At 35.2% G+C, this 27,097-nt stretch overlaps 6 protein-coding genes across 6 annotated transcripts; 3 read left to right on the forward strand and 3 right to left on the reverse strand.

Moving 5' to 3' along the window:
* Positions 1–1,564: 1,564 nt before the first annotated feature.
* CBG11834 lies at positions 1,565–3,304 on the reverse strand (the record flags this gene model as incomplete). The annotated part of the gene is made up of 6 exons (XM_045239386.1): positions 1,565–1,631; positions 1,675–1,783; positions 2,001–2,129; positions 2,176–2,241; positions 2,305–2,448; positions 3,265–3,304. 6 exons carry the CDS (start codon positions 3,302–3,304, stop codon positions 1,565–1,567), a joined length of 555 nt encoding a protein of 184 aa, XP_045094678.1.
* Positions 3,305–9,995: 6,691 nt separating this feature from the next.
* Positions 9,996–13,087, reverse strand: CBG11835 (the record flags this gene model as incomplete). Its single annotated transcript, XM_045239387.1, has 3 exons — positions 9,996–10,400; positions 10,556–10,610; positions 13,038–13,087. 3 exons carry the CDS (start codon positions 13,085–13,087, stop codon positions 9,996–9,998), a joined length of 510 nt encoding a protein of 169 aa, XP_045094679.1.
* A 2,780-nt stretch (positions 13,088–15,867) lies between these two features.
* On the forward strand, positions 15,868–16,307 carry CBG26811 (the record flags this gene model as incomplete). Its single annotated transcript, XM_045239388.1, has 3 exons — positions 15,868–15,920; positions 15,972–16,122; positions 16,176–16,307. The coding sequence occupies 3 exons, from the start codon at positions 15,868–15,870 to the stop codon at positions 16,305–16,307; spliced, it is 336 nt and encodes a 111-aa protein (XP_045099219.1).
* A 563-nt stretch (positions 16,308–16,870) lies between these two features.
* On the reverse strand, positions 16,871–18,890 carry CBG11837 (the record flags this gene model as incomplete). The annotated part of the gene is made up of 5 exons (XM_045239389.1): positions 16,871–17,048; positions 17,111–17,186; positions 18,444–18,575; positions 18,671–18,813; positions 18,859–18,890. 5 exons carry the CDS (start codon positions 18,888–18,890, stop codon positions 16,871–16,873), a joined length of 561 nt encoding a protein of 186 aa, XP_045094680.1.
* A 2,338-nt stretch (positions 18,891–21,228) lies between these two features.
* On the forward strand, positions 21,229–21,555 carry CBG26812 (the record flags this gene model as incomplete). Its single annotated transcript, XM_045239391.1, has 3 exons — positions 21,229–21,272; positions 21,320–21,416; positions 21,463–21,555. 3 exons carry the CDS (start codon positions 21,229–21,231, stop codon positions 21,553–21,555), a joined length of 234 nt encoding a protein of 77 aa, XP_045099220.1.
* Positions 21,556–22,911: 1,356 nt separating this feature from the next.
* Positions 22,912–23,958, forward strand: CBG26813 (the record flags this gene model as incomplete). The annotated part of the gene is made up of 5 exons (XM_045239392.1): positions 22,912–22,950; positions 23,067–23,180; positions 23,408–23,557; positions 23,601–23,675; positions 23,911–23,958. 5 exons carry the CDS (start codon positions 22,912–22,914, stop codon positions 23,956–23,958), a joined length of 426 nt encoding a protein of 141 aa, XP_045099221.1.
* Positions 23,959–27,097: the final 3,139 nt, after the last annotated feature.

Below are 27,097 nucleotides of genomic sequence, written 5' to 3' on the forward strand. Positions count from 1 at the left end.
TCTAGAATGTTCTGGAATTTTCTAGAATTTTCTGGAATGATGTAGAGCTTTTGAGAGTATTATAAAATGTCCTGTAATTTTCTAGAATGTTTTGCAGTCGAAAAAAAACACGGCAACCAAATTTACAGTAGGTCACAGAATTTGAGTTAATCACAGCACATAGATAGGCACACACACACACACACACACACACACACACACACACACACACACACACACACACACACACACACACACACACACACACACACACACACACACACACACACACACACACACACATACACACACACACACACACACACACACACACACACACACATACACACACACACACACACACACACACACACACACACACACACACACACACACATACACACACACACACACACACACACAGAAAAGTTTCCTTAGTAAGAAGTAGATCTGACAATTTTTCAGAAAAGCAGGAATTCTAAACCATCGTTAGTTTCATCATAAATTTTTGATGCTTTTTCCAGGATCGATGGTAATCAATGGACTTGAAGGAAACGAACAAACCCCAATTCGAAAAATTCTCCGCCGAGCTTTCTAGCAAGTTGTTTATATATATGATATTCAATACAAATTTTTTCCAGCTTCTCATGTCAATTGATCTCTAAAAATAAATTTTACTGTGGTTTTAACATTTATTTTCTAACTTATTCTTTGTTATAATAAAGCTTTCAAGATTCCCAATTTTGTTTCCTACTCTTTTTCTCTAAATTTTGTTCTTCTGGGGCTAAATTCATGAACATTTACTTTCGCAAATCATTTACTCTCAAAAATCAACTGAAAAACGTGAAAATTGAAAAAAAAAACATTTAATTTTTGGTAAATACCCCTCTTTTTGGTAAATAGGGGTACTAATTTTGTTTGTAGTTTACCACCACTTTTTGGAAACTTTTCATTTAAAAAATGTTATGTATGGAAAGAATAGTATTGTAACGTCAATATTATCTAACTTTAAACACATATTTCGTTTCTGTTCAACTCGAAAATTATGACTTTTACTACAAATGACATGAATGGAAAGAACATTCAATTTAAAGTAATGTGTCAAAAATGAGCATTTTTCAGTTTAAAGTCGAGAAATTCTAGTTCGAAGTTGTTTTCCTACCTAAAAAACAGGAAAAATATTTACAAATGAGAAAAAAATTTTCAGTACATTTTCACGCTTCCATTTACCTTTTGTAAAATGATTCAGTTGATTTTTTTAGAGTAAATGATTTACAAAAGTAAATTTCATGAATACGGCATCTGGACTTTTCCCTTATCACCCTGGTTGCCTCTCAGTGATAAAAACGTTTTTTCTGGAACCCGCTCAAAGACTTTTTCAGTTGAAAAGAGCTCTTCAGCAAGTCAGCTAGCTCTTCAGCTTCAGCTATTCTTCAGCTAGTTTTCCCACATTTTTTTTCAGATTCTAACACCAGGATGTTTTTTTTTATGCATTGATATTATATATTTTGAAAGTATGGACACTTCTAAATGTAAGATAAACGATTTATTTTTTTCAATGATTAGGTCGTTTAGAAATTCATAATTACCAAGATTTTGGATGTATCGTTGTTGCTCTTGAATAACCATGCCATCTCCAATGATCCGAACGGCTGAAATATGGAGAAGTTTTAAAAAGTTGAATTTTTCAAAAACTTGCTTTTATCTTCCAACATCTTGATCAGTGTGTCCACTTGAGCTGTTTGGTCCCAAAACTTCTTACAGATTTCAGCATTTTCGGATCTAAATTTTTCCTCATTTTGCACTGAAATTTTTTGGATCATTTATCATTTTTCCGTTTTTCACAAACCTTTCAATTCAATTGATTTTTCCAACTCCTGTATTCTCTGACCTGCTCTCTTTTCTTTCTTTTTGAATTACTTGATAGCGGTACCTCGTCGTCCCAATTCGACATCCATATTTTCTTTCTCCACTTCTCCAAAAAATGTTTTTTTAATCAATGAAAAGTTCAAAAAACTAACCCAGCTCCTCGAGGCTCATTTGTAGTCCGCGATTCGCATTTCTCATGTGCTCGAAATTGGATCTCACTTTCTTCCCCAACTCCTTATGGTACTCAGAAGTTTGTCGGGGCATTTCGAGGCACATCGTCTCTGAAATCAAATGATTGAACATTCTAATCGAAAAGAGATAACATACGGTTGGGACTGACATCTTCTTCTAGTAGTGTTTCCATCTCTTCCGTGATTTTGAAGCGAAAATCATCTGAAAAAAAAGTGAAGACTACGGTATCCGATATCCGAAAAAGTGGATCAAAAAAAAACTTACTGCTCGCCTCCAATTTTTTTTCCAAAGATTTGATATGTCCTTTCATTTTGGCCGACTTATTCTCCCATTCTTTCTTTTTTGCCTCGAAACCTTCCATTTCCACTTTTGGCTTAGAACTCTTCGTGCGCTCTTGGATTTCGGCGTCTGCAAAAAATCAAATTGTTCTGATTCATAATTTTTAAATATAAGAACGGATACCGTAATACCTCTAACAGAAGGGACCTTACCTTGACCCAATAACTGTAAATAGAAGCCTACAACATCGAGCTCAATTATGTCGGTCCCTATAGGAGATATCAAAAATTTGACAACTAATAAAACATGTCTCATGTTATCAGCTACAGTTTATCAGTTAACAAAATTTTTTTATCTTTTATAGGAACCGAGATAATAGCCCTTGGATAAATGTTTGAGGGAAAATGGAGAGATAATAAAGTTTTCATTTTTAAAAGAATAATTTGAATTGAATTTGAATTTTTAATTGAGCTTTTGGAAACTTTTAACTAAAATGTTGATAAAATTTTGTTCAATTTAAACTTAAAATATCATATATGCAAAACAAAGATTTTCAAATGCAATTTTTCAATTTTTAGGATGTTTCAGAACATGAATTTTGTTGTGTTATACTTTGAATCGAATATCATTTTATACTTCGGACATTTTATCGAAAAAAAACATTTTTTGGAAGAAAATCGAAAAAAAACGGAAAAAATAGTTTTTTTTTCGTTTGAATTATGGAATTTTTTCGAATTTTAACTAACGAAAAGCGAACCTCATGTTTTGAAAAAAAAAAATTAAGAATATCATCTTTTAAAATTGAAGCTGATATAACTCGACTGAAACAGACGAACGAATTCTTAAATTGTTGGAAATGTTTAATTAGTATATTCTTGACATATCCTCAACTCTCTGACAAAATTTGGGTTGAAAGGTGTTCAATTTTCTTTGTCAATACATTACAGTCTTTGGTTTCAGAATTTTCAATATAGTGTCTAAACATTTTACTGAATTTCGAGGAGGTTTTATAATAAGTGACACAATCAAAAAGTTTAAAGCAGTTCTTAACTATCTATTTTGAAAAGTTTGAACTATTAGAGTAATTTGCTCTCATCTTTAATGCACACTTGCAACATGCCAAGCTTTTTTCAGAATTTTTAGGGCTCGTCTCGGTCCGCGTTTTCAGAAAAAAATTTTCCTGTCTTTCAAAAACATTTTTGGGGTCAATGGAAAAAATGGACGATTTTCTGTCAAGTGAAAATTTTTTCAAATTAAGAGTGTCTATAAACAATGATTTTCTTACAAGAAAAGTCGAAACAATTTCTGAAATTTCAAAAAATTATTCAAATTTGAAGAACCCTTGATCACTGATTTTTTCAAAGTTTTCTCAAAAACTTAGACAAAACTGTCTATTTTAAAATACGTTCTCCTTTTTCATTTCTTTAATTGAAAAAGTTTCCAAACTTTTAGTGGCATTTTTTAACTGTGAACGATGGGCTGGCCTGGGTCGGACCGCGCCCTAAAAATTCTTTTTATGGCTCAGCCCGTTGCAATTATGCTTAAAATTCCAACCAAATTTTTCAAAATAGGATGTTCGTGTCCCATGATCATTTTTGGTATATTTTCCAAATATCAAAACTATTGAAGACGATTGTTCTTACCTTTAATTTCCCACCACGACTCGAAGAGTAGAAGAAAAATAATAGTCAGAAAAATATTAGAAAATTACTTTATACAAATCCATTTACTGTAGGATTTCAGGATAGAGTAAGAATAAAAGATATTCAAAAAAATAAAAGCATTTTTCCCGAACCCTTTGATTCACAGGGTTCATAGAAAAACACTAGAATATAGAGACACATACAACACTGCGTCAGAACAAGAAGAATGAATAAAATGGAAAGAAAGAAGAGTGGCGGCGGTGAGGGCGGGGCTAACTTTCTGTCTGCCTACGCTCTCTCCACATAACGACTAGCCGGGCCAGGTGTGTCACTCTCCTGGGAAGATATAACAGCAAAGGAAGAGACGATGATCTGCGTCTACATGATTTTACTGTACTTTGACATTTTGCCATCTTTTGTCGATTAGTTGCTGAGCGAACATGCCTAATGAGGAGGAGAAGGAGATATCCGACAGAAAGCGACAGTGACGTGGTATGATATTCAAATGAGAGGGGCTAGGGGAGAACGGAGATCGACAGAAAAAATAATAAAATGAAAAAATAATAATCTAAAATGTTTATTCTTCAATGAAAAAGTTTGTAATACAAGCTTACAAGAAAAGGTTTTAGAAGAATACTGAAGTCATGTGATGCTTCAGTGCTTCTTAAAAATCATCAAAAGATTAAATAAGACAAATTATTTGGTTTGATTATTGAATCGACCTTATTGCTTTTTATCTGCGTTTTTATGATTTGACTGTACTCTGTCCTTTCCAGAAGAAGCAGTATATTCAAAAAATCAAAAATTCATTTGAAATATCAAACGGAAACTTTTCAATATGTTTTCTTGCAGAAAAACCTGATGCTCAAATTTTTAGAACTTCCAAATCGATTGTCTTTTGTACTTCTTTGATGATTTAGATAAAACCTCGGGGTCATAATTTTTTTTTGAAAAAATGGTTTCACATTCTAATAAAATAAAAAAAACTTTATATGTCTCCAGTACTTTTTTAAAACCATTTTTTGTAGTCAACAAAACATCTTCATTACTAAATAACATTTTTATTCATTTTTCTGCGGATCCCCTTTTTCCCTTATCCAAATATAGATGAACTCAGATTTTCAAGTCATTCTTTTTTTCGACTCTGCTTACTTGTTGTTTTTGTCTCTTTCTCATTACTATTATCATGAGACAGATGTCATGATGACCTATTATACTTCAGTGGCTACTTGTTCGTGGTCAAAGTAGAACTTAATTACCTTGTATTGCGGTCAGAAGGGGTCGTACTAACAAAAGTGGACTATTGATGATGATATATCGCACTAAAAATTTATATAAGTGGGTCTCGTATCTCATAACCCTGTGGGAAAACAGGTGTCAATCATACATAAAGACATAGTCGTGCATTATGAACACTTTCCGATCGATATGATATTTTTCAAATGGATCTACGATGATTCAAATATACTGCTTCTTCTAGAAATGACAGAGTATAGTGAAATCATAGAAACCCAAATGAAAAACATTAAGGTCGAATCAAAATACAATCTAAATAGTTTGTCTCATTTAATCTTCCGATGATTTTTAAAAAGCATTAAAGCATCACATGACTTCAGTATTCTTCTGAAATATTTTCTTGTAAACTTCTTATACAAACTTCTTCATTAAAGAATGGAGAATTTCTTTATTTTTCTGTTGATCCGCTTTCCCCCCTAGCCCTTGCGTTTGAATATCATAACACGTCACTGTAGCCTTTTGTTGGATGTCTCCTTCTCCTCGTCATTTGGCCTTCTCCACCCTATTTTGCCTCCTCCCCATTTGGTCTACTCAGCCACGAACCAACAAAGAATGCAGAATGCCAGAGTGCAGTAAAATCATGTAGACGCAGACCATCATCTCTTCCTTTGCTGTTATATCTTCCCAGGAGAGTGACACACCTGGCCTGTCTATCCGTTATGTAGAGAGAACGTAGAGAGAACGTACATAGAGAGAACGTAGAGAGAAAGTAGACACACAGAGCGTTAGCCACGCCCACACCGCCGTCTCTCTTCTCTTTTCTTTCTTCCCATTTTATTCATTCTTCTTCTGGTACAGTGTGTATGTGCCTATATATTCAAGTGTTTTTCCGTGAACCCTGTGCATGAATGGGTTCTGGAAGAATGCTTTTATTTTTCTGAAAATCTTTTATTCTTACTCTATCCAAAAATCCTGAGTGAATGGATTTGGATAAAGTTATTTTCTAATATTTTTCTGATTATTTTTTTTCTGCTCTTCCAGTCGTTTGAGAAATTAAAGGTGAGAAAAATCTTTTTCAATAGTTTTGATATTTTGAAAATTAACCAAAAACGATTATGCGTCAGTGAAACATTTTCCTGTTAAAAAAAGTTGGGTTATTTTAATGTATAGGTGCAACGGGCTGATCCACAAAGAAATTTTCACGGCGCGGTCCGACCCCAGGCCAGCCCATCTTTCACAGTTAAAAATTCCACTGAAAAATTGGAAAAATGTTTTTAATTAAAAGAGAAAATAACATAATTGCTAAATCAGGGCCCGGCCTGTGGGCTATACCAGGCCGAAGATTTCCAGCTCCCGGTCCGCCCGGGTTTTCTGAATTCGAAAAAAACTTGAAATTTCAGAAATTTTTTCAAGGTTTTTGGGAAAAAAATTATTTCTTAATGGCGTTCTTATCTTGGGAAAGTTTTTACTTTCATTTCGGGAAGAATGCTTTTATTTTAAAATTCATTTCTTCAATTCCAGAAGACTCTCAAACAACGGAAGCAGGAGACAGCGGCTGCAAACGAGACAAATAGGCGAAGGAACGAGGAAAGAGAGGAGCAGAAGCGGAAAGAGATGAAAAAGATGTTAGATGAAGCCAGAAATTACTCGGTGAGTCATAAAAAACTAGCTAATGAGAGAAGACGTAGCTAACCAATCACGCAACGATACTCCGTTGTTACGTTTTGATTATTCGAAATTCGAATAGAGATGTTTTTGATTAGCTGGGAAAATGCGCGGATACTGTAAAATACAGTAAATAGAAAGGCGTACACTGTCAAGCTTGAGCTCAATTATCTCTGTTCTTATGCATGATATCAAGAAAGTGTAAACCGACAATAAAAATTCTGATTTTATTATGAAATTTGACAACTTTTCATTATCTCAGACAGGAACCTAGAACAATTGGCTCAAAGTTAAGGACCCTTTTTTGAAAAGTGTAAATTTAAGTTTTTCAGGGTTCACCTGAATTGACTGACTGAGCTGATGAAGGAGATGGAGGAGCAACCGAAGACGGATAAGAAGCAGTTTGACAAAAACATGGCCTGGCATATGAAGCAGCATAAAAAGGACAACTTCTTCATCGAATTGGCAAATGTGATTTGGAGGAGGACGACACCCAACCACTAATCAGGCATGGATTCTGGATAGTCTGACATTCTTGGAGCACTGCCGGATGAAATATTGGGAGTTTGCGGATCGAAAGACTAAATTTTTTGATAATGTCTCAATAAATATTGAATAATACCACGTAACTATTTCTAGCATCACGTAAAATATACAGATTTTCCTAGTTTCCACACATGACAATATGACACAGATCCGGGTAGAGAATTTTCAGAAATAAAGTGATTTTGGAAGTTATATTCAAACATCCAGGAATTCGAAATTTTCGATATTCAAAAATTTAGGAATCTAGAGATCTAAAAACTAGAAAGCTTCAATGTTCGGAATCTTGTAAACCTCATGAAGTTTCATTGATTGCAAATATTAGGTTTAGGGAAAAGTCGTTGTTTTTTGTATGGTCACTGCTCAGTAGTGGTCTAACTATTTATTATTCTGTCTTCTCTACTTTGTAGTGCTCATCATGCGTATTTCAAAAATCTGCTAAAATTACTGGTAGCGTTCATAATGACCAAAAGTTTGCTCACAGACCCATACATGAACCCATTTCGAAAATTTGAGGTCGCAAAAAATGTTGAAAAGTTCATGGTTGAAAAAATCTGTGTCGCGCAGGTTAAAGGGGGACTCCGACCGAACATTTTTACTGCACCAAAATGTTTCAAATGTTATGTAATTTCCTGATATTATAACGAATAAATTCAAAAAAAATCTGAAATCCCCGAAAAACGCAGTTGCAAGCAAAAATATTCAAAAAAAGTTGCTCGGAGGGACATGGATTTAAACTCGAGGACAATCCTAGGCCACGACCATGGTTTTTTACAACAAAATTCGAACTTTTCAGAATAAAAAACTGAAAAAAAGAAAATAAAAGCGGAAAAGTTCCAAAAAAACTGAAAAGTCAATAATGCAACCATGGCCGTGGCCGAGGTTTTCCCGCGTGAGTTCAAGTTCTCGTCCCATCGAGCAGTTTTTTTTTTTGAAATTTGTTTTTGCTTTCAACGGCGTTTTTTGGGAATTTCGGATTTTTTTCGAATTTTTTCGTTATAATATTAAAAAAATACTTAACATTTGAAACATTTGGTGCAGTAAAAATTTTTGGTCGGAGTCCCCCTTTAAATTAGCTTAAAAGATTTGAAATAAAAGTGAAAAACAATACGATGTTTTTGTATACAGCGCAGGTGCATTCAAAATTCTTCAATCAGGTTTTTCTAAAGGAAATAAGACTCCAAAATTCTCGATTTCCACTATGGGAAGTGTTTTCAGATGGGCGTTGAGAATTCGCTCAAAATTTGTACAAAGGTACTTTCAAACATGCTGAAAACGGTGTCAGCAATATCTCATCCCCGCATCCAATGGGAATCGAAATATTGGCTCTCAAAGAGATTTTAGTGCTAAATTTTCACCAAAAACGTGCATTTTTCGAGCTTTAAAACTAGTTTTTCAGGATTATCTCAAATGTAACACTCATTTTTGAACATTTCTCTATCATCTAAAATAGGTTTTAAACATTTTCAGAAAAAAATTTTTTTTGAAAACTTTTGAAAACAACATGGGGTCCCCCACACTCTAAAAGTGATTTTTTGAAAATTTTTTGAAAAGTTCTAAAAAATGTCCCAGTTCTTCAGAACGGATGAAAATAGCATTCTCACGAAATTTTACATCCTCATTTCGTCTTTGGGCTCAAATAATCCCCAAAGAGTCTCTATTGCTTGAACTTTGACAACTCCCAACTTCTCAAATACTGCTTGAAATTGACTGAAATCTATGGAAAAAGGTTTAAATATTGTGTGTGATTGATCTAGCAGTACTACATCTCAAAAAGAGCAATATTGAAAAATTTCCAGAGGTTAAAACTTTTGTTGTTTCATGAATAAGTGTCAGAAAGTGTATAGAGAGCCAAACTGGAAATCAAAAAATTCGTTTTGAAACATGCAAAAAAAGTTTTACCACAGTGGGGTTCAAACCAGCATGTTCACTCCTAATGACTCACCCCCTTACCACAACATCACACAACCGACATTTTCCTCTGGCGCGGAGGGCGTATAGGAGAGGGGGGAAAATGCGCGCCGAGATTGGGAGAGAATTTTCAGACGAAGCTTTTCAGCTTCCTGGTGGATCCAGGGACGAGATATTTCTGACATCGTGTAGAGGATGCCTCAAACTATAACTACTGAACTTTTCAACAAATTCTCAACGCCCTCTAAAAACTCTTTCCTTTTCAGGTTAACATATGAATTTGATTGCACTGTAAAACTATTGTTTTTGGAAATTTTTCTGAAACTCAGTCAAAGAATTTTCAGTTAAAAGGAGATCTTATTCTTCAGCAAGTTTTCCCACTTTATTTTTCAGATTCTTACACCAGGAAGTCTAATTTTTATGCATTGATATTATATATTTCGAAGATATGGACACTTCTAAATGTAAGATAAAAACTTTATTTTTTCAATGATTATGTTTGACATATAATAGTTTAAATTGAAAACGTGCTGTGTCAAAATGTTTTGTGACTTTGATATTGGAAACGATGAATCGCACATTTGATTTGAACTTGAAACAACTGATAAGCAACTTTGAAGTGTATTTCACTGATCCCAGCGCTTTCCTCACACAAAATTTATTGATGGATATTGAAGATTAGGTCTTGAATTTTGATCTTGGACTGAATTCTTTTGTGCTGAAACTATTGAAGACAGGGGTAGTCCACTTCTCCTGACCGGATTGATGGAAGAAACGGTTTTGATGGAGGTCCAGGGCAATAAGCTGGAGCACCACAATGAACATCCAAAGCTGGATACATGAAGACCGCGTGCCGTGGGAAGGGTTTGCGATTTCTTCAGGACTAGAAATCAGAGGTGAGAATGAAAAAGCAGGACGATGAACCATTGATGGACGAGATATTGGTGCTTGGTCATCTGACTTTTTCCGCATATGCGCATACGAGAAGTCCCAATCTGGTAGTGCTCCATGTGAAGGGATCTCCTCATCCTCTTGCATATCATAATGCTCATCTCCAACCAGGTCGTCTAAGTTTCGAGCTTTCTGAGGATCATCTCAATCATCTCTTAGTTTTGCCGCCTTCATCTTCTCATTTATCTTTCGTCTCATATTGAAATACTCGAAAATCTGAAACTAGCATTTTTCAACTTTTTTTTTTGAATTCAAGAAAAGATTTTCATTTAAAAAATGATGCTTACCTGATTCCTCATCTGGATGACATCTGGTGCTTCCGACCCTGTTTCGTTGATGAGTCTGAAAATATATAATTTCAGAAAAATGGCAAAATTTGAGAGAAAATTGAGAGGAAATAAATTTTTCTAAAGAATAATTTTGGAAACTTTTTACTAAAAATGCTGATAAAATTTTGGTGAATTTAAGTCAAAAATATCAAATCTAAACACTGCAGATTTTCATGACATTTTCAGGAAATGTTGAAAATAGCGTGGATAGACACCTCTCAAAATTTTAGAAATGCTCGCCAGTTTCAACCGAGTTATATCAAGTTCAATAGAAAGATACCGATTTCAGTGCAAAACAGCGATTCTCGCATACGATTTTCTCAACTTCCAGGACGTTTCAAAACATGCATTATGTTGTGTGATATTTCAAATTGAATATCATGTTTTCAAATTTCAGACATTTTGGAAGAAAAAGCGCGGAAAAGACAAAAATAATTTACTTCTTCATGGAATTTCACAAAATTTTAACTAAAAAAACAAATCTCATGTTCTGAAACGTTCAAAAAGTTAAAAATATTGTCTTTAAAATATGAGACTGATATAATTCGACTGAAACAGACGAGCGGATTCTTATATTTTTGGACATGTTTAGTTGTGCTACTCTCGGCATATCCTGAGTTTTAAAACACAATCTGAGTTGAAAATGTGTCTACTTTCAAACGCTTGAACTATTTAAGCAGCTTTTTCTCACCATAAATGTCTTCCAGCGATTCGAATTAAAATCAGAAAAAAAAATACTCTTTCATACAATCACCATACAATCAAATACATTCACCGATTTTTTTCAAATTTTTTTTCAAAATTTTAGACAAAACTATATATTTTTTAAATACGTTCAACTTTTTAAAATTATATTAAACAATCTAATTTTTTTCCATACTTGCAGCGGACCGGGCTTCTAGAATTTCCAAGACTCGGCCCGTCCCGGGCTTTCAGAAAAAATTTTCTTGTGTTTTCAAAAATAAATTTCAAGACTACTGAAGACGATTGTCCTTACCTTTAATTTCCCACCACGACTCGAAGAGTAGAAAAAAAAATAGTCAGAAAAATATTAGAAAATTACTTTATCCAAATCCATTCACTGCAGGAATTTTTGGATAACGTAAGAATAACAGATATTCAGAAAAATAAAAGCATTTTTCCCGAACCATTTGATTCACAGGGTTCATAGAAAAACACTAGAATAAAGAGGCACATAACACACTGTGCCACGAAAAGAAGAATGACTAAAATGGAAAGAAAGAGGAGAGACGGCGGTGTGGGCGTGGCTAACGTTCTGTCTGACTACGTTCTTTTCACATAACGACTAGACAGACCAGGTTTGTCACTCTCCTGGGAAAATGTAACGGCGAACAAAGAGACAATGATCTGCGTCTACATGATTTCACTGCACTCTGGAATTTTACCATCTTTTTTTGGTTCGTGGCTGAGTAGACCAAATAGGAAGGAGGCCAAATGGGAAGGAGAAGGAGAGATCCAACAAAAAGCTACAGCAGCGTGGTATCATATTTGAAAGAAAGGGTTAGAGGAGAAAGCGGATCGACAGAAAAATGAAGAAAATCTCCTTTCTTTAAAAAAGAAGTTTGAATTACAAGTTTACAAGAAAAGGTTTTAGAAGAATATTGAAGTCATGAAATGCTTTAATGCCAAATCATAAAAATATTAAATAAGATAAACTATTTGGTTTGTATATTGATTCGACCTTAATGTTTATCATCTGCGTTTCTATGATTTCACTGTACTCTGTCATTTCCAGACGAAACAGTATAATCGAAAGATCAAAGGGGTCATATTTTTTTATGGTTCCGCATTATTTCTAAAAGGCATTAAAACATCATATGACTCCAGTAATTCACAAAACATCTTCTTAAAAAAATAACGTTTTTATTTGTTCTTCTGTGGATTCCCCTTTCAGTATATCCAATTCTAGATAAATTCAAATTTTCAAGTCATCCTTTTTTTGTCTCTGCTAACTTGTTGTTTTTGTTTTTTTCTCATCCATGATACGTATCATGATGACTTACTGTTCTTCAGTGGCTACTTGTTCGAACCAAAGTAGAACTTAATTACCTTGTATTGCGGTCAGAGGAGGTCGTACTAACAAAAGACTATTGAAGATGATACATCGCACTAAAAAATTTATATAAGTGGGTCTCGTGTCTCATAACCCTGTGGGAAAACGGGTGTCAATCATACATGAAGACATAGTCGTGCATTATGAACATTTTCCGGTCGATAAGATATACCGTAAAACCTGTATTAGAAGGGCCCCTAAAATTGAAGGACGCTCTAATTGAAGTGCCCCCCTAGAGACCTCACGAAAAATAGATGTTCTCCCTCTATTTGAAAGGCCCCTTTATTTGTAGTACCCTGTAATTACAAAATGATTATTGGCGGTTCCTTATCCTTACGGGTAGCCAAAACCCTGTAATCAACTAACTGTAACTCCTGATTAGCATAGGAGAGCTCAGGAATGTGTAGCGGTTTCATGATATGTACTTAACACTTTCAAGCCATCACTTTATTACATATAACTCAAGAATATAGAAAACCAAATGTCAAACAAGAATCAAAATGATAAAGAAAAGAGAGCCCCGAAACTAACTGGCAGCACTCTTTTATAGAGACGCTTATCAGTTAGATCGGAAAAGTTGAGGCGAAGACTTGCGCCTTGACAACCCCCTCTAATTGAAGTGCCTCTTTGATTACCTCCTTTGATATTCAGCCGTTTTTTCTGTTTTTTGATTGAATTACTGTCTGATTTAAAAAAAATACTGGCACCTGAAAATTTGAATGCCATTAATACAGATGTTTTTCTCATTCGAGCAATTTTCGCAATCAAGTATGGCGTTTTCGATTTGAAAAATTCTAGACATTCTAGCGATCAAAATTTTACCAAGAAAACTACATTTTAATCAGAAAATCCCACTAAATTCAAAGAAATTAATTTTGTTTAATACAATGGCGGATTCAAGACCCAATTCAATCTGTTTTTAATGGTTTATCGCTCTGCTCATCCCTGTTCGCTTTCTCTCCTCCCCCTTTCAAATGCTACAATATCTACACACTTCCTCCTTTCTCGTTGTGTGGTTCTTCATGGCACAACTGTGTGCATGGCGGCAGCCACAAACTCCTCCAAAAACCCAAAAGTTCACAGACGGACCCGAGGACCAAAAGGCGCGTCTAGCGTTTTATATACGTCTAGATTTTTATGTACATATAAGGAAGATTGCAATAGATTTTTAGTAGAAAAACGAAACTATCACTCAAAAATTATGCCCCCCCCCCCCCCAATAGAAGATCCGTTCTCAGAGGACCCATGAAAAATACAAGTGCCCCTTTTAATTGAAGGGCCCCTCTAATTGAAGTGCCCCCTAGAGATCCCACGAAAAATAGAAGGGCCGGCCCTTCTAATACAGGTTTTACGGCATTTCAAAATAATCTTTGATCTTTCGATTTTACTGCTTCTTCTGGAAATGACAGAGTACAGTGAAACCATAGAAATGCAGATGAAAAACATTAAGGTCGAATCAATATATAAACCAAATAGTTTTTCTTATTTAATCTTTTCATGATTTTGAAAAGGCATTAAAGCATCACACGACTTTAGTATTCTTTGAGAACTTATTTTCTCCCCTAGCCCTTTCGTTTGAATATCATACCCTGTCACTGCAGCCTTTTGTTGGATATCTCCTTCTCCTCGCCATTTGGCCTTCTCCTCCCCATTTGACCTCCTCCCAATTTGACCCCTCCCCATTTGGCCCCTCCCTATTTGGTCTACTCAGCCACGAACCAACAAAAGAAGGCAAAATGCCAGAGTGCAGTGAAATCATGTAGACGCAGATCATCGTCTCTTCCTTTGCTGTTATATCTTCCCAGGAGAGTGACACACCTGGCCTGTCTATCCGTTATGTAGAGAGAACGTAGAGAGAACGTACATAGAGAGAACGTAGAGAGAAAGTAGACACACAGAGCGTTAGCCACGCCCACACCGCCGTCTCTCTTCTCTTTTCTTTCTTCCCATTTTATTCATTCTTCTTCTGGTACAGTGTGTATGTGCCTATATATTCAAGTGTTTTTCCGTGAACCCTGTGCATGAATGGGTTCTGGAAGAATGCTTTTATTTTTCTGAGTATCTTTTATTCTTACTCTATCCAAAAATCCTGAGTGAATGGATTTGGATAAAGTAATTTTCTAATATTTTTCTGATTATTTTTTTCTGCTCTTCCAGTCGTTTGAGAAATTAAAGGTGAGAAAAATCTTTTTCAATAGTTTTGATATTTCGAAAATAAGGCAAAAATGATTATGCGTCAGTGAAACATTTTCCTGTTAAAAAATTGGTTTATTTTTATGTATATGTATCGGTGGGACACTAATTTCCTATTTTAAAACAGTTGGTTTATTTTTAAGAATTGTTGCAACCGGCCGAGCCACAGAAATAATTCAAACGGCGCGGTCCAACCCCAGGCCAGCCAGTCTTTCGCAATTAAAAATTCAGCTTAAAAAATTGGGAACTTTTTTTTAATTGAAAAAGAAAAAAAACATACTTGTAAAATCGGGGCCCGGCCTGTGGGCCTGGCCTGGCATGCATGGCCGGGTCGGATCGGGTCGGGCCGGGCCAAAGATTTCCAGGACCCGGCCCGGCCTGGGTTTTCTGAATTCGAAAAAAAATGTTCAAATTTCAAAATTTTTAAAAAAAGGTTTGTTGGGAAAATAATTATTTTCCAAAGTTTTTTCTGAAAACACGAGCCGGGCCTGGTTTTGGAAATTAAAGAAAAAAAGCTCGGCCCGTTGCAAGTATGGAAATAATTTAGATTGTTTAACAGAGTTGAAAAGGTAGAACGAATCGAAAAATGTAGTTTTGTCTAAATTAAAAAATTTTCTTTTTTGAATCAGTGAATGCATGAGTTTTTCTATTTGCGAGCAGGCAAAAAATTGGAATATAGAAAGTTAAGGGATTCAGAGATGTCGTGATCATTGAAAACCGATAATGCAATCAATATGTTTTCAGGAGAGATTGTCGGATGATAGCGCACATCTCTTCTCCCCACATCCCTATCGTTCATTCTGCCCATTGATGGCTCCAGAAAGTACAGTAATCAAAATTTAAACTTCATTCAAATTCAATTTTTTCAGCCGAACAACAGCGGCGCCGCAAGATGCTAGTTGAAATGGAGCACCAGAGAAAGGAGAAAGGAAGGAGAAAGAAAAGAAGCAGAATTTGATGCTCGTGGACATGATGAAAGGCAAACAAAGAACGTGATGTCTTCATGGGCGAAGATGACCAAGACAGATCGTCTGAAGTTAGCAGCCAAGGAGTTGGGTGAGTTTACATTTTGATCTATCGATTTAAAAAATGCGTGAAAATTTATAGAATTGGTGATCCCGGAGACCCAGAACCTCTACCTGCTTCACGTCCCTCCAATCCTCTCCTGCCACCACCCCTGACACCATCTCCATCCTCAGCACCTCCACGCCATCTCCAGCTGCTAGCAGCTCCGATGATACCAAAAATCGAGGATATGGTGAGTTTTTAGCCCGAATCATTCAAATATCGTTCAGCAAAAACCTATTCCAGGCAATTGGCTCTTGCTCTTTGCGAAAAACTTTTTTCGCGGACAAGGAATCCGATCAAAATGGATTTATTGTGGTGCCACACGGGCTCAAAGTGGTTTGCTACTATGTGCCAGAAGGAATCTTGATTAATTAACAATGCATAAAAATCTAGTTGTTATCCATTTTGTTACATAAATGATCTCTTTTATCAGCCCCATTGTTTATTGTCTCTTCTCAAAGGGTTCCTTGACCCATCTGATATCTTTGATTGTCATTGCAGCATTTTTAGATTGTCCGGTTCAGTAAGATTTTGCAGGCGACCAAGCCAGTGGATCTGGTAGGTGAATATCTAGGTTTTCATTTTAACTAATCTAGAGTTTTCAGCTTTTACGCGAATGTCGGGAGCTTGTAAGCCAAGAAAAGGTCTGGAGGTTTATCTTCGTCTCAAATGGAGTCTAATGCTTTGGTAGTTCTAAATCTGGTGAGTATTTTTTCTTGGAACAGTTTGGGATTTTGTCGGTAGCTTCTATGCCAATGTCTGTAGAATCAACGCCAACGTCAGGAAGATCAACGTTAACGTCGGGAGGATCAATGTCAATGTTGGGAGTATCTGGAAGTTTGACGTCATCTTAAACAAAATTTAATGCTTAGATTATTGAGTTTAATCTGGTAAGCTCTTTTTTAGAGTACTTGGAAATCTAAAAACATGCTTTCAGCCTATATGTCAGGGTCGGGATCATCAACGCCATTGTCAGAAACTACAAAGCCAACATCGGGGGCTTCTACACCGACATCAGGAGGATCAACGCCAACGTCGGGAGCTTCTAACCCAACGTCGCTAAGATATGGAAATTCTTCGTCATCTAAAATCAAGTAGGATGCTAAAGTGATTGTTCTGAATAGAGTGAGTTGGTTTTGGAATACCTGGAATGCCATGAGCATGCTTTCAGCATTAACGTCAATGTCAAGAAAATCAACTCCATTGTCAGGAAGACCAAGTCAACTTCAAGATGACTTGGAGATTCATCGTCATCTCAAAAAAAATCGGATGCTTTGATGATTGTTTTGAACCTGGTGAGTTCTTTTTTGGAGTACCAGGAATGCCAGAAACGATTTTTTCAGTTTCGCTTTTATGCCAGTGTTTGAAGAATCATTATCAGCGTCAAGATGGTCAACGATAACGTCGGGGGAATCTGAAGGTTGATCGTCGCCTCAAATAAAGTCGGATGCTCTGGTTATTGTTCGGAATTGGGTGAGTATTTTAAAAATATAGCTAAGATTTCGGATCCTAAATCCCATGATTCTCAGACTTCCAGATCTACTGAAAACTCTTATTTTTCAGTTCGCTTGCTGCAGCTCAATGTTCCACTATTGCTTTTCTACAGAAATTCTCTTCTACAGAAACACACTGCTCAATTTTGGTATTTGCTCTTCTACAAAAGCACAATGCTCAATGTGCATTGTCATTGATGTCAAAATAGCTTATGATGTCTTGTAATTCTTATTTTTGACTTTTGAAGACTTCTGACAACTTTTGCAGATTTCTGAAAATTTCCCAAAAGTTCTGAAGACTACTGAAGACTTCTGAATAACTCTGAATGAATATTTTTCATATAAACAAACGCTACACGCGTCTGTCTGTCCTGATGTCAGACCGCTTTTGAAAAACCAGTGAAAAAAAAGAGGGTAAATCGCGCCGAACGCGCTGCAAGCAGATGGCTGTTAAAGTAAAAATTTGGAAATTCCCAACTTTGGAAACGTAGGAGTTTATAAATCAAGAAACTCTTCCATTCGGGAATTCAAAAATTTGTGAATTCAGAAGTTCAGTAAATTCGAACTTTGAAAATCGAGAAACTGAGCATTTCTAACTTGAAAGACCAGGTAATTTGATAATTTTCGATTCCAGGGTGAGTTGATGAATCCCTGAATTTGGAGTTTCCGATATTCAAATATCGCAAAAAAATCTGAGACTTCTGACGATTTACAGAATTTCTGAACCTCTCGTTTTCGGACTTTCGGAACCTTTGAGTTTCATAGTTTCATCTTTCAAAAAAAAGCAAAACTTCGAAAAAAAGTTTCATTCATGTATACAGTATTTTCTATTATATCAGAGACGAAGAAATGAGTGAGCACTGGGATGAAAATGCAGACGGTGTGTTGGAGCCAACAGTATTTGGGATTAAGCTTATCAAGAATCTTGCAGCATTTTGGATTGAATCTGAAACAAGAAAAAAATGATTTTGTTCATTGGCATATAATCAAAAAAGAGCCTACAAAGTTTCAAACTTACTGGCATGGTTATTTTTATCCTGGAATGTCTGAATATCATCCGTATCCTCATAAATCGGAGTATCGTCCACATCCATCTCAGCTACCCAAGGATCTGCCGTCATCACAGCCTTCTCTCGAATCGGCGGTTCTTCTAACTTCGTAATATATTTTTTGTTCCTGACAATGTTTTTTGCTTCCCTAGAATAGAAAATAGCTGTTTCAGTTTTTTTTTCCATTTCCACTTACTCTTTCCGACGGTTATAATTCGAAACAGCCTTTTCACCTGAACCAAGTTGTATGGTGTTAACGAATTGAATTGAACGTTGGTTTCTTCTTGAATTCTCCTCCACACCTTCGTCCTAATATTGCTAACCTCTGCAGACCGTCCACTAAAATTTCCATATTAAAAAAGGTCTAAAGGATCATATCCGCACCTTATTTGTTTATCGAGACTTGTCTTGCTCATAAACAGATCTACGGTGTTCACAATGCACTGGAGACGTTCTGCTGTCTGTTTTCTCCTAATTGTCGTTTGTTGCAGCTGTTCGAGTTTGTCTCATGGTGAGTTGGGTGGTGTTGGGAAGATGGGAGGAGACGGAGATGCCATATACTGACCAGTCAACAGCGTAGCTAGCATAAGAAAATCTCAAAAATAGCTGGTCTTGAAGAGAGCATTCATCTATCGAATCCTTAGAATCTGTCGACTCAGTTAATGAATCATCGCATTCAGAGCCGGAACAATTTGAGCCAGAAGTTGTGCCAGCTGGTCGACTCTTTCACATAACTGGTCTAGATTGCGTGCCGGACGAGCCGCTGGAAAGATTCCCTCCCGTCAAAGAATCCGCGATTTTTTTTCAAGAGTGATCTCGTAGTCCAGGTCCTCGATCATCTGAAGCAGTTCCTCAAAATCTCTGGCCCCTTATTTTCTCTCATTCAGAGGGGCTTTGGGAAGTGGTGGAAGAATTGACAGACCGGACCAAGGAGGCAGATGGAATTTCACTATTTGGTTGAGAAATTGCTGTAATAGGAAACAATTGATAAACTTGGTAAAATTAATTTTCAGTCTGTGTTCATCTAGGACTAGGAAGATATTAGAGAATTAAGTATCACTAAAAAAAGTTCAAAAAGAAAAAGGAACCAAGAATTATTGAATCCCAGACCTTGCGCGGTTAAACGCCCACCACTTCCCGGGCACCACCCGGCCGACAATGCAAAGGTTTAGAATGGCGGATCGCACACTAAAAAAAATATTTGAATGAAAAATCTCACCAAATTCTCATTCAGCCTTCTTTCTTGCTCATTGAGACGTGTCCAATTTCGACGATGTCGTTCGACGACCTAGAAAATTTTAATTTGAATGAAATATAATTATTTGAGAAAATTTGAATTAAAGAAAGAGATTTTTTTGAAAAACTAGAAAAAAGGTGGTTTTTTTAAATTAAATGAATAAAAACTCACTTTTCCAGCTCATCATTTTGCTTTTAGAAAAAAATCAATAATAGAAGAAACATTCCATTCATTTATAAAGTTTCTTGAAGAATAAATAGTAGTGGAATTAGATATAGTCAGGAAAATAAGAGAAAACCCTCCAGAATCCATTCATGTGAAAGGTTTTTGGAGAGTTCTCGGGAATATTTGGACGTCTATTCAGTAAGTCGTCGTGAAAGTGAAATGAGGGAATATGTATGTACAGGCATTGAAGAGACTCGATTACGCAACGTTTCTCTGCATCTCCGTCATTCCATGTATTCTCTAACATCACGGTCGGTTTTCTCTGCGTCTCTTGAATAGCACAGTCTCCGGAAAACAGCTTTTCCAATGTTTTCTTTTGGTTTGCCACACTAATATGTGGCAGAAATATACAAAAGGACAACGTCACCGAGGACGACTTCTACGTGACGGTGGCCTAGAAATTATCCTAAAACAGAGATCGTCTTTTCCCGTCCGCATCTGACTAGTACTTTCAAAAATGCATCCAGAAAGACTTTCCTCCTTTTTGTTCTCATATTCAATCAAGGAGAAAAAGTTTCTCGAATTTGAAGAAAATTGAAAAAATACGCTTTTGTCGGATCGTATAATGGCCAAAACTACAAGCAGATGGCTGTTAAAGTAAAAATTTGAAAATTTCCAAGTTTGGAAACGTTGCAATTTATAAATTAAGAAACTCTCCCATTCGGGAATTCAGCTTCAGGAGATCACAAATCTCACCACATATAGTTACTTATTTTTGAAAATTTCCTCTAAAATGATCTAATTTTAGCTCACCTTTTCATGTACTGAATTTTTTACTATGCATGTTTGGATTAATTTTGAAGTTCTTGTCTCAAGAAAAGCAAAAATATAGATATTACTCTCAAATTTTAGAAACGATAAAAGCTATTCTCAAATCTTTACTTCTTCCCTGTTTCTCTCATCTCTTACTTGGTGACACATACAACATTAGAGGCCGCCTTCATGTCTCCTCGTACGGCCAACCTTTTTATGTGTGTGACCAGTGAGTGAGGGCGAGAAGAGACCCAGAGAACAAGAGAGGAAGGCAACCACATCGTGTGTCCCCGCGGCCAAATATTTCTACCATTTTTTCCCCACGACGACTTGACCGAATAGACGTCTAAATTTCCTCGAGAGATTTCCAGAAAATCCTAAAAGTAAATGGATTCTGGAAAACTTTCCCATATTTTTTTGTATATGTTTCTATGTATTTCTAATTATTACTAAAAATAATTGTAGGCTGTAAAATAACCAAAATTTTTCCTGGACTTTTATCTATGATATGAAGAATGAGTTCGAAAAACGGTTAGGCAATGAATGCTGTGATACCATCGAGAGGAACAAATCAAAAACGTCGGTGAGTAAACGGTTAAGGTTCTTTGCAATAAAGTGTTACATTTTCAGATCTAAACGTCTTCTCCTTCAATCTGAAAGTGTCCACGTTTGTTCCTGGACTTGTTCATGTACAAGACTTGTCAACCAAACTCCCATCTCAGTTTTGGTAAGTCATGTAGTAATAGTCGGTTTTTATAATAGGTTTTTTTCAGCGGAAGCGTGGCAACATGTCACTCAGCACGAGAGAACACTTTGATTGGATCACTGCGCCAAAGTCGAGAAGCTTCAGAAAAAACAAAACATGAAAAGAATGGATTTCCGCATACACGGTGCACAAAATCAAGAGGGAACCTTTCGAATTAAATTGTATTATTCTTTCTCTGTGATCTTCTTCGCAAATGAATGTGTCTTGATTACTTTTTTGATTTTTGTTATATGTGTTCTTGAGTAATATCTCAATAAATAGTTCTTGTTTGGTAGTCTTTGCGGAAAATTCCAATAATAAATTCAGAAAGCACTCAAATAGCACCGTTGAAACGTGAACGTTCCGTTTAAAGACGGTAGCGGAAAGAAAAATTATACCCTCTTTTGAAAAATTGTGTCTTCAGAACGTTGTAGCAGCCGTTCATATCAGTGTCAAATCATTCCGATCATATGCATATTTGGCCTCATGAGGAAGCTTGTGTTTTGAGGGATGCAAATACAGAAACATCATTTTGAAATTTTGGAAATGATAAAAGTTATTGTCAAAACTTCCAAATTTTTTTATTCCTCTGGTGACGCATAGGAAATTGAAAACCTTTCTTGTGTCTCCTCGTACGACCCATTTTATGTGTGCACAGTGAGAGAGAGAAAAAAGACACAGAGAAAAAGAGAAGGAGGAAATCACACAATGTGTCCCCGCGGCCAAATACTTCCATCATTTTTCCACAAGACGACTTGACAGAAAAGACGTCAAACTCTCCTTTATTTTTCTGAAAATTCTATGTATTTTTTAATTATTCCTGAAACTTTCTAGTGGATTTTGGAGGTTTTCAGCTTTTAATTTTCTGAATATTATTTCGTTTTGAAAGGTGAGTGATTTTTGAATTTTTCCCAGAAAATAATGAGATTCCTGAAAAAAGGGGTCGGATTTATAGTCATCCGAGATTCAACACCAAAAATTCAAAAGTATTTAATTATTTTACATTTTTCGAAAAGTTTGAAAATAAATCCGAATACCCTGAAAACAGTGGATGAAGTGACAAATTATGTTGAAAAGATACTGAAGAGAAACAAGAATTTGAATTCCAGCACAATGAGAAACCGTGGCCATGGCAGCGAAAACCTTTTTTCTATATTTGAGCTCAATTATCTAGGTTCTTATAAGAAGTATCAAAAATTTGTCAACAGATAAAAGATTAGTGATATTACGATGAATAATTTATCAATTGAAAATTTCCCAATATCTTTCGAAGGAACCGAGATAATAGAGTTCAAAGTACACGTATTGTGTAAGATTCTTTTAGAACAAATACGGTAACTGACCAGTCATCACTTCTGATGACGCACTAAACTGAAATCTTTCTAGAACCAAAATTTCTATCTTTAAATCTCTATCTTTCCCCGAGTCTACCTATACATCACCATTTCAAACAATGAATGTTTCTCTCTCAATAGCGATGGCTCTCCCAATTCATTGCGGGACAGTTTTTGAGAAAGTGTGCGGGATAGTATTGCAACACAGTTTTTATTTTCCATACATTTGCAAGAGTGTTTGCATATAAGGAAACAAAAACGACACAGTTTTCACAAAATCGTTTCCTCCGATTTTCAGGAAGCATCTTGGAGATTTTTGAAAATGAAACGTTCATCTCGGAGACTTCTTCAATCATCTGATGGAATCGAAATGAAGAAATTGAGAAGAAGAGCGAAGGAGAAGGAGGATACTGTAAGTGGCATTGTGAAAAGTTTATCTTTAATTTGACCTCAAATGTATTTTTTTTCTGAATGCGGCAGCAAAAAGCGTCAAAAAATCTTTGGAAATTTTACTGATAACATTTCATCAAACCCACTTTTCAATTTAATTTTTTCGACAGCTCTTGTAGGTTCTGAGACTAATTGGGCAGGAATGGGGAATTCGTGAATCACACCAAAAAGTACCAAAGATCTTTCCAGACCATCAATTTGCTCACCAACTCTTCCGATGCCGATTTGACCACACCCAGCCAACTCTCCACCTTCCAAGTTATTCTGAACTTCCTTACTTGTAGATGGTTCCAGAATGAGGAAACGCTCAAAGATGAACCAGTTGGATTTTTCAAACTGGTTTGTTCACCTACCCATTTTTTTCTATTAGTTTTTTTTTCAGTTCCGATACATAAAATTTTGGATATTTCCACTGCTCGTATGGTTACATGAATGGAAAGCTCACGACAATGTTCGGGTTGGTTTATTCATTTTTTGAACGGTTGAACTAAAGAATCGAATTCTGAATTCTAAAAAAGTAAAAACTCACATAACATCTCTGTAGCTTTTTCTTTCCGCTAAAATACTACATCTTGTGACTTTAAAATTGGAAAATGAAAAAATTAGTTATTTTTCATTCAAATTTGTTTCTTAAAAAAAGTGAGACTTAGAAAAATCCAGAATTTTTTCTTCTGAACAACGTGTTTTTTCAGATTATGGAATTCTTCTGGTGCTCTCAAGGAACGATGAAGGTTGAATAATTGTTTTTCTTTTTTCTCCTATTTTCAAATAATGAACATTTTGCTGAACAAATTGTAATTCATCTCTATCTAGTCTGGAATTATCACAAAGTGTGTGATTTTCGCGCATTTGAAACAATTTCTAGAACTTTTAAATTTTATAAAAGTTGAGATGTACTAATCTTCATTTTCAAAAATCACAGGCAATTAACGAGTTCGAACCCTCAAATTTTTAAGAAAACATAACTTTAGAACAATAAGATTTCCAAAATTCTATTATTTGTGAGCTTTCGAAATTCAAAATTATAGTTCTTCAGATTTTCGGAATTTCAGAGAGCATTCTCTTATTTTGGTCGTTTCAACCCTCGACCCCCCATTATATTTTTTCCCTCTCCTTCCTCATTTTATTATGACGTGCCCGTCCGTTTGTGTACTCTTCCCAGTACCATTACGAAACGCAGAAAACACCAGACACTAGGCACTTGTTAAAAATGTTTATGGTTTTTTTTAGGATGTAGTGGCATTAGGACGTAGTGGCGCAGCGCAAATAGAGAGAGAGAGGGGGGGGGGGGGGACTGTGTCTAGCACATGCAGCCAATCAAAAGAGAGAGAGAGAGAGATAGAATTTTCTGATTATAAAAAGGTAATGCTTCTAGTTTGGCCGTCAAACTTCTGAATTTGCCGTCAATTTTCTGAATTTTCCGTATATTTTCCGGTAATCTCCGTTCCTTGGAAAGATGTAATGTGTTTTGTCAACTAATAAAATGCTCCCCTACTGACTTCAAACATTTTACTTGTTGACTATTTATTGATAACTTTCACCAGAATAGAGAATAAATGAACTTGAATATTTCGGTTTTTTCAAGTTCAATTATCTCCGTTCCTGTGAAAGATAAAAATGTTTTGTCAACTGATAAAATGCTCCCCTACTGATTTCAAACATTTTACTTGTTGACTATTTATTGATAACTTTCACCAGAATAGAGAATAAATTAACTTGAATATTTCGTTTTTTTCAAGTACAATTATCTCCGTTCCTGTGAAAGATAAAAATGTTTTGTCAACTGATAAAATGCTCCCCTACTGACTTCAAACATTTTACTTGTTGACTATTTATTGATAATTTTCACCAGAATAGGGAATAAATGAACTTGAATATTTCGGTTTTTTCAAGTTCAATTATCTCCGTTCCTTGGAAAGATAAAAATGTTTTGTCAACTAATAAAATGCTCCCCTACTGACTTCAAACATTTTACTTTTTGACTATTTATTGATAACTTTCACCAGAATAGAGAATAAATGAACTTGAATATTTCGGTTTTTTCAAGTTCAGTTATCTCCGTTCCTGTGAGAAACAAAAATGTTTTGTTAACTAATAAAATGCTCCCCTACTGACTTCAAACATTTTACTTTTTGACTATTTATTGATAACTTTCACCAGAATAGAGAATAAATGAACTTGAATATTTCGGTTTTTTCAAGTTCAGTTATCTCCGTTCCTGTGAGAAACAAAAATGTTTTGTTAACTAATAAAATGCTCCCCTACTGACTTCAAATATTTTACTTGTTGACTATTTATTGATAACTTTCACCAGAATAGGGAATAAATGAACTTGAATATTTCGGTTTTTTCAAGTTCAATTATCTCCGTTCCTGTGAGAAACAAAAATGTTTTGTTAACTAATAAAATGCTCCCCCACTGACTTCAAACATTTTACTTGTTGACTATTTATTGATAACTTTCACCAGAATAGGGAATAAATGAACTTGAATATTTCAGTTTTTTCAAGTTCAATTATCTCCGTTCCTTGGAAAGATAAAAATGTTTTGTCAACTAATAAAATGCTCCCCTACTGACTTCAAACATTTTACTTGTTGACTATTTATTGATAACTTTCACCAGAATAGGGAATAAATGAACTTGAATATTTCGGTTTTTTCAAGTTCAGTTATCTCCGTTCCTGTGAGAAACAAAAATGTTTTGTTAACTAATAAAATGCTCCCCTACTGACTTCAACTATTTTACTTTTTGACTATTTATTGATAACTTTCACCAGAATAGGGAATAAATGAACTTGAATATTTCGGTTTTTTCAAGTTCAGTTATCTCCGTTCCTGTGAGAAACAAAAATGTTTTGTTAACTAATAAAATGCTCCCCCACTGACTTCAAACATTTTACTTGTTGACTATTTATTGATAACTTTCACCAGAATAGGGAATAAATGAACTTGAATATTTCAGTTTTTTCAAGTTCAATTATCTCCGTTCCTGTGAAAGATAAAAATGTTTTGTCAACTGATAAAATGCTCCCCTACTGACTTCAACTATTTTACTTTTTGACTATTTATTGATAACTTTCACCAGAATAGGGAATAAATGAACTTGAATATTTCGGTTTTTTCAAGTTCAGTTATCTCCGTTCCTGTGAGAAACAAAAATGTTTTGTTAACTAATAAAATGCTCCCCTACTGACTTCAACTATTTTACTTTTTGACTATTTATTGATAACTTTCACCAGAATAGGGAATAAATGAACTTGAATATTTCGGTTTTTTCAAGTTCAGTTATCTCCGTTCCTGTGAGAAACAAAAATGTTTTGTTAACTAATAAAATGCTCCCCTACTGACTTCAAATATTTCACTTGTTGACTATTTATTGATAACTTTCACCAGAATAGGGAATAAATGAACTTGAATATTTCGGTTTTTTCAAGTTCAATTATCTCTGTTCCTTGGAAAGATAAAAATGTTTTGTTAACTAATAAAATGCTCCCCTACTGACTTCAAACATTTTACTTTTTGACTATTTATTGATAACTTTCACCAGAATAGGGAATAAATGAACTTGAATATTTCGGTTTTTTCAAGTTCAGTTATCTCCGTTCCTGTGAGAAACAAAAATGTTTTGTTAACTAATAAAATGCTCCCCTACTGACTTCAAACATTTTACTTTCTGACTATTTATTGATAACTTTCACCAGAATAGGGAATAAATGAACTTGAATATTTCGGTTTTTTCAAGTTCAATTATCTCCGTTCCTGTGAGAAACAAAAATGTTTTGTCAACTAATAAAATGCTCCCCTACTGACTTCAACTATTTTACTTTTTGACTATTTATTGATAACTTTCACCAGAATAGGGAATAAATGAACTTGAATA

Source organism: Caenorhabditis briggsae (assembly GCF_000004555.2).
Source record: "Caenorhabditis briggsae complete genome, chrX, whole genome shotgun sequence".
Classification (NCBI taxonomy): Eukaryota; Metazoa; Nematoda; class Chromadorea; order Rhabditida; family Rhabditidae; genus Caenorhabditis; species Caenorhabditis briggsae.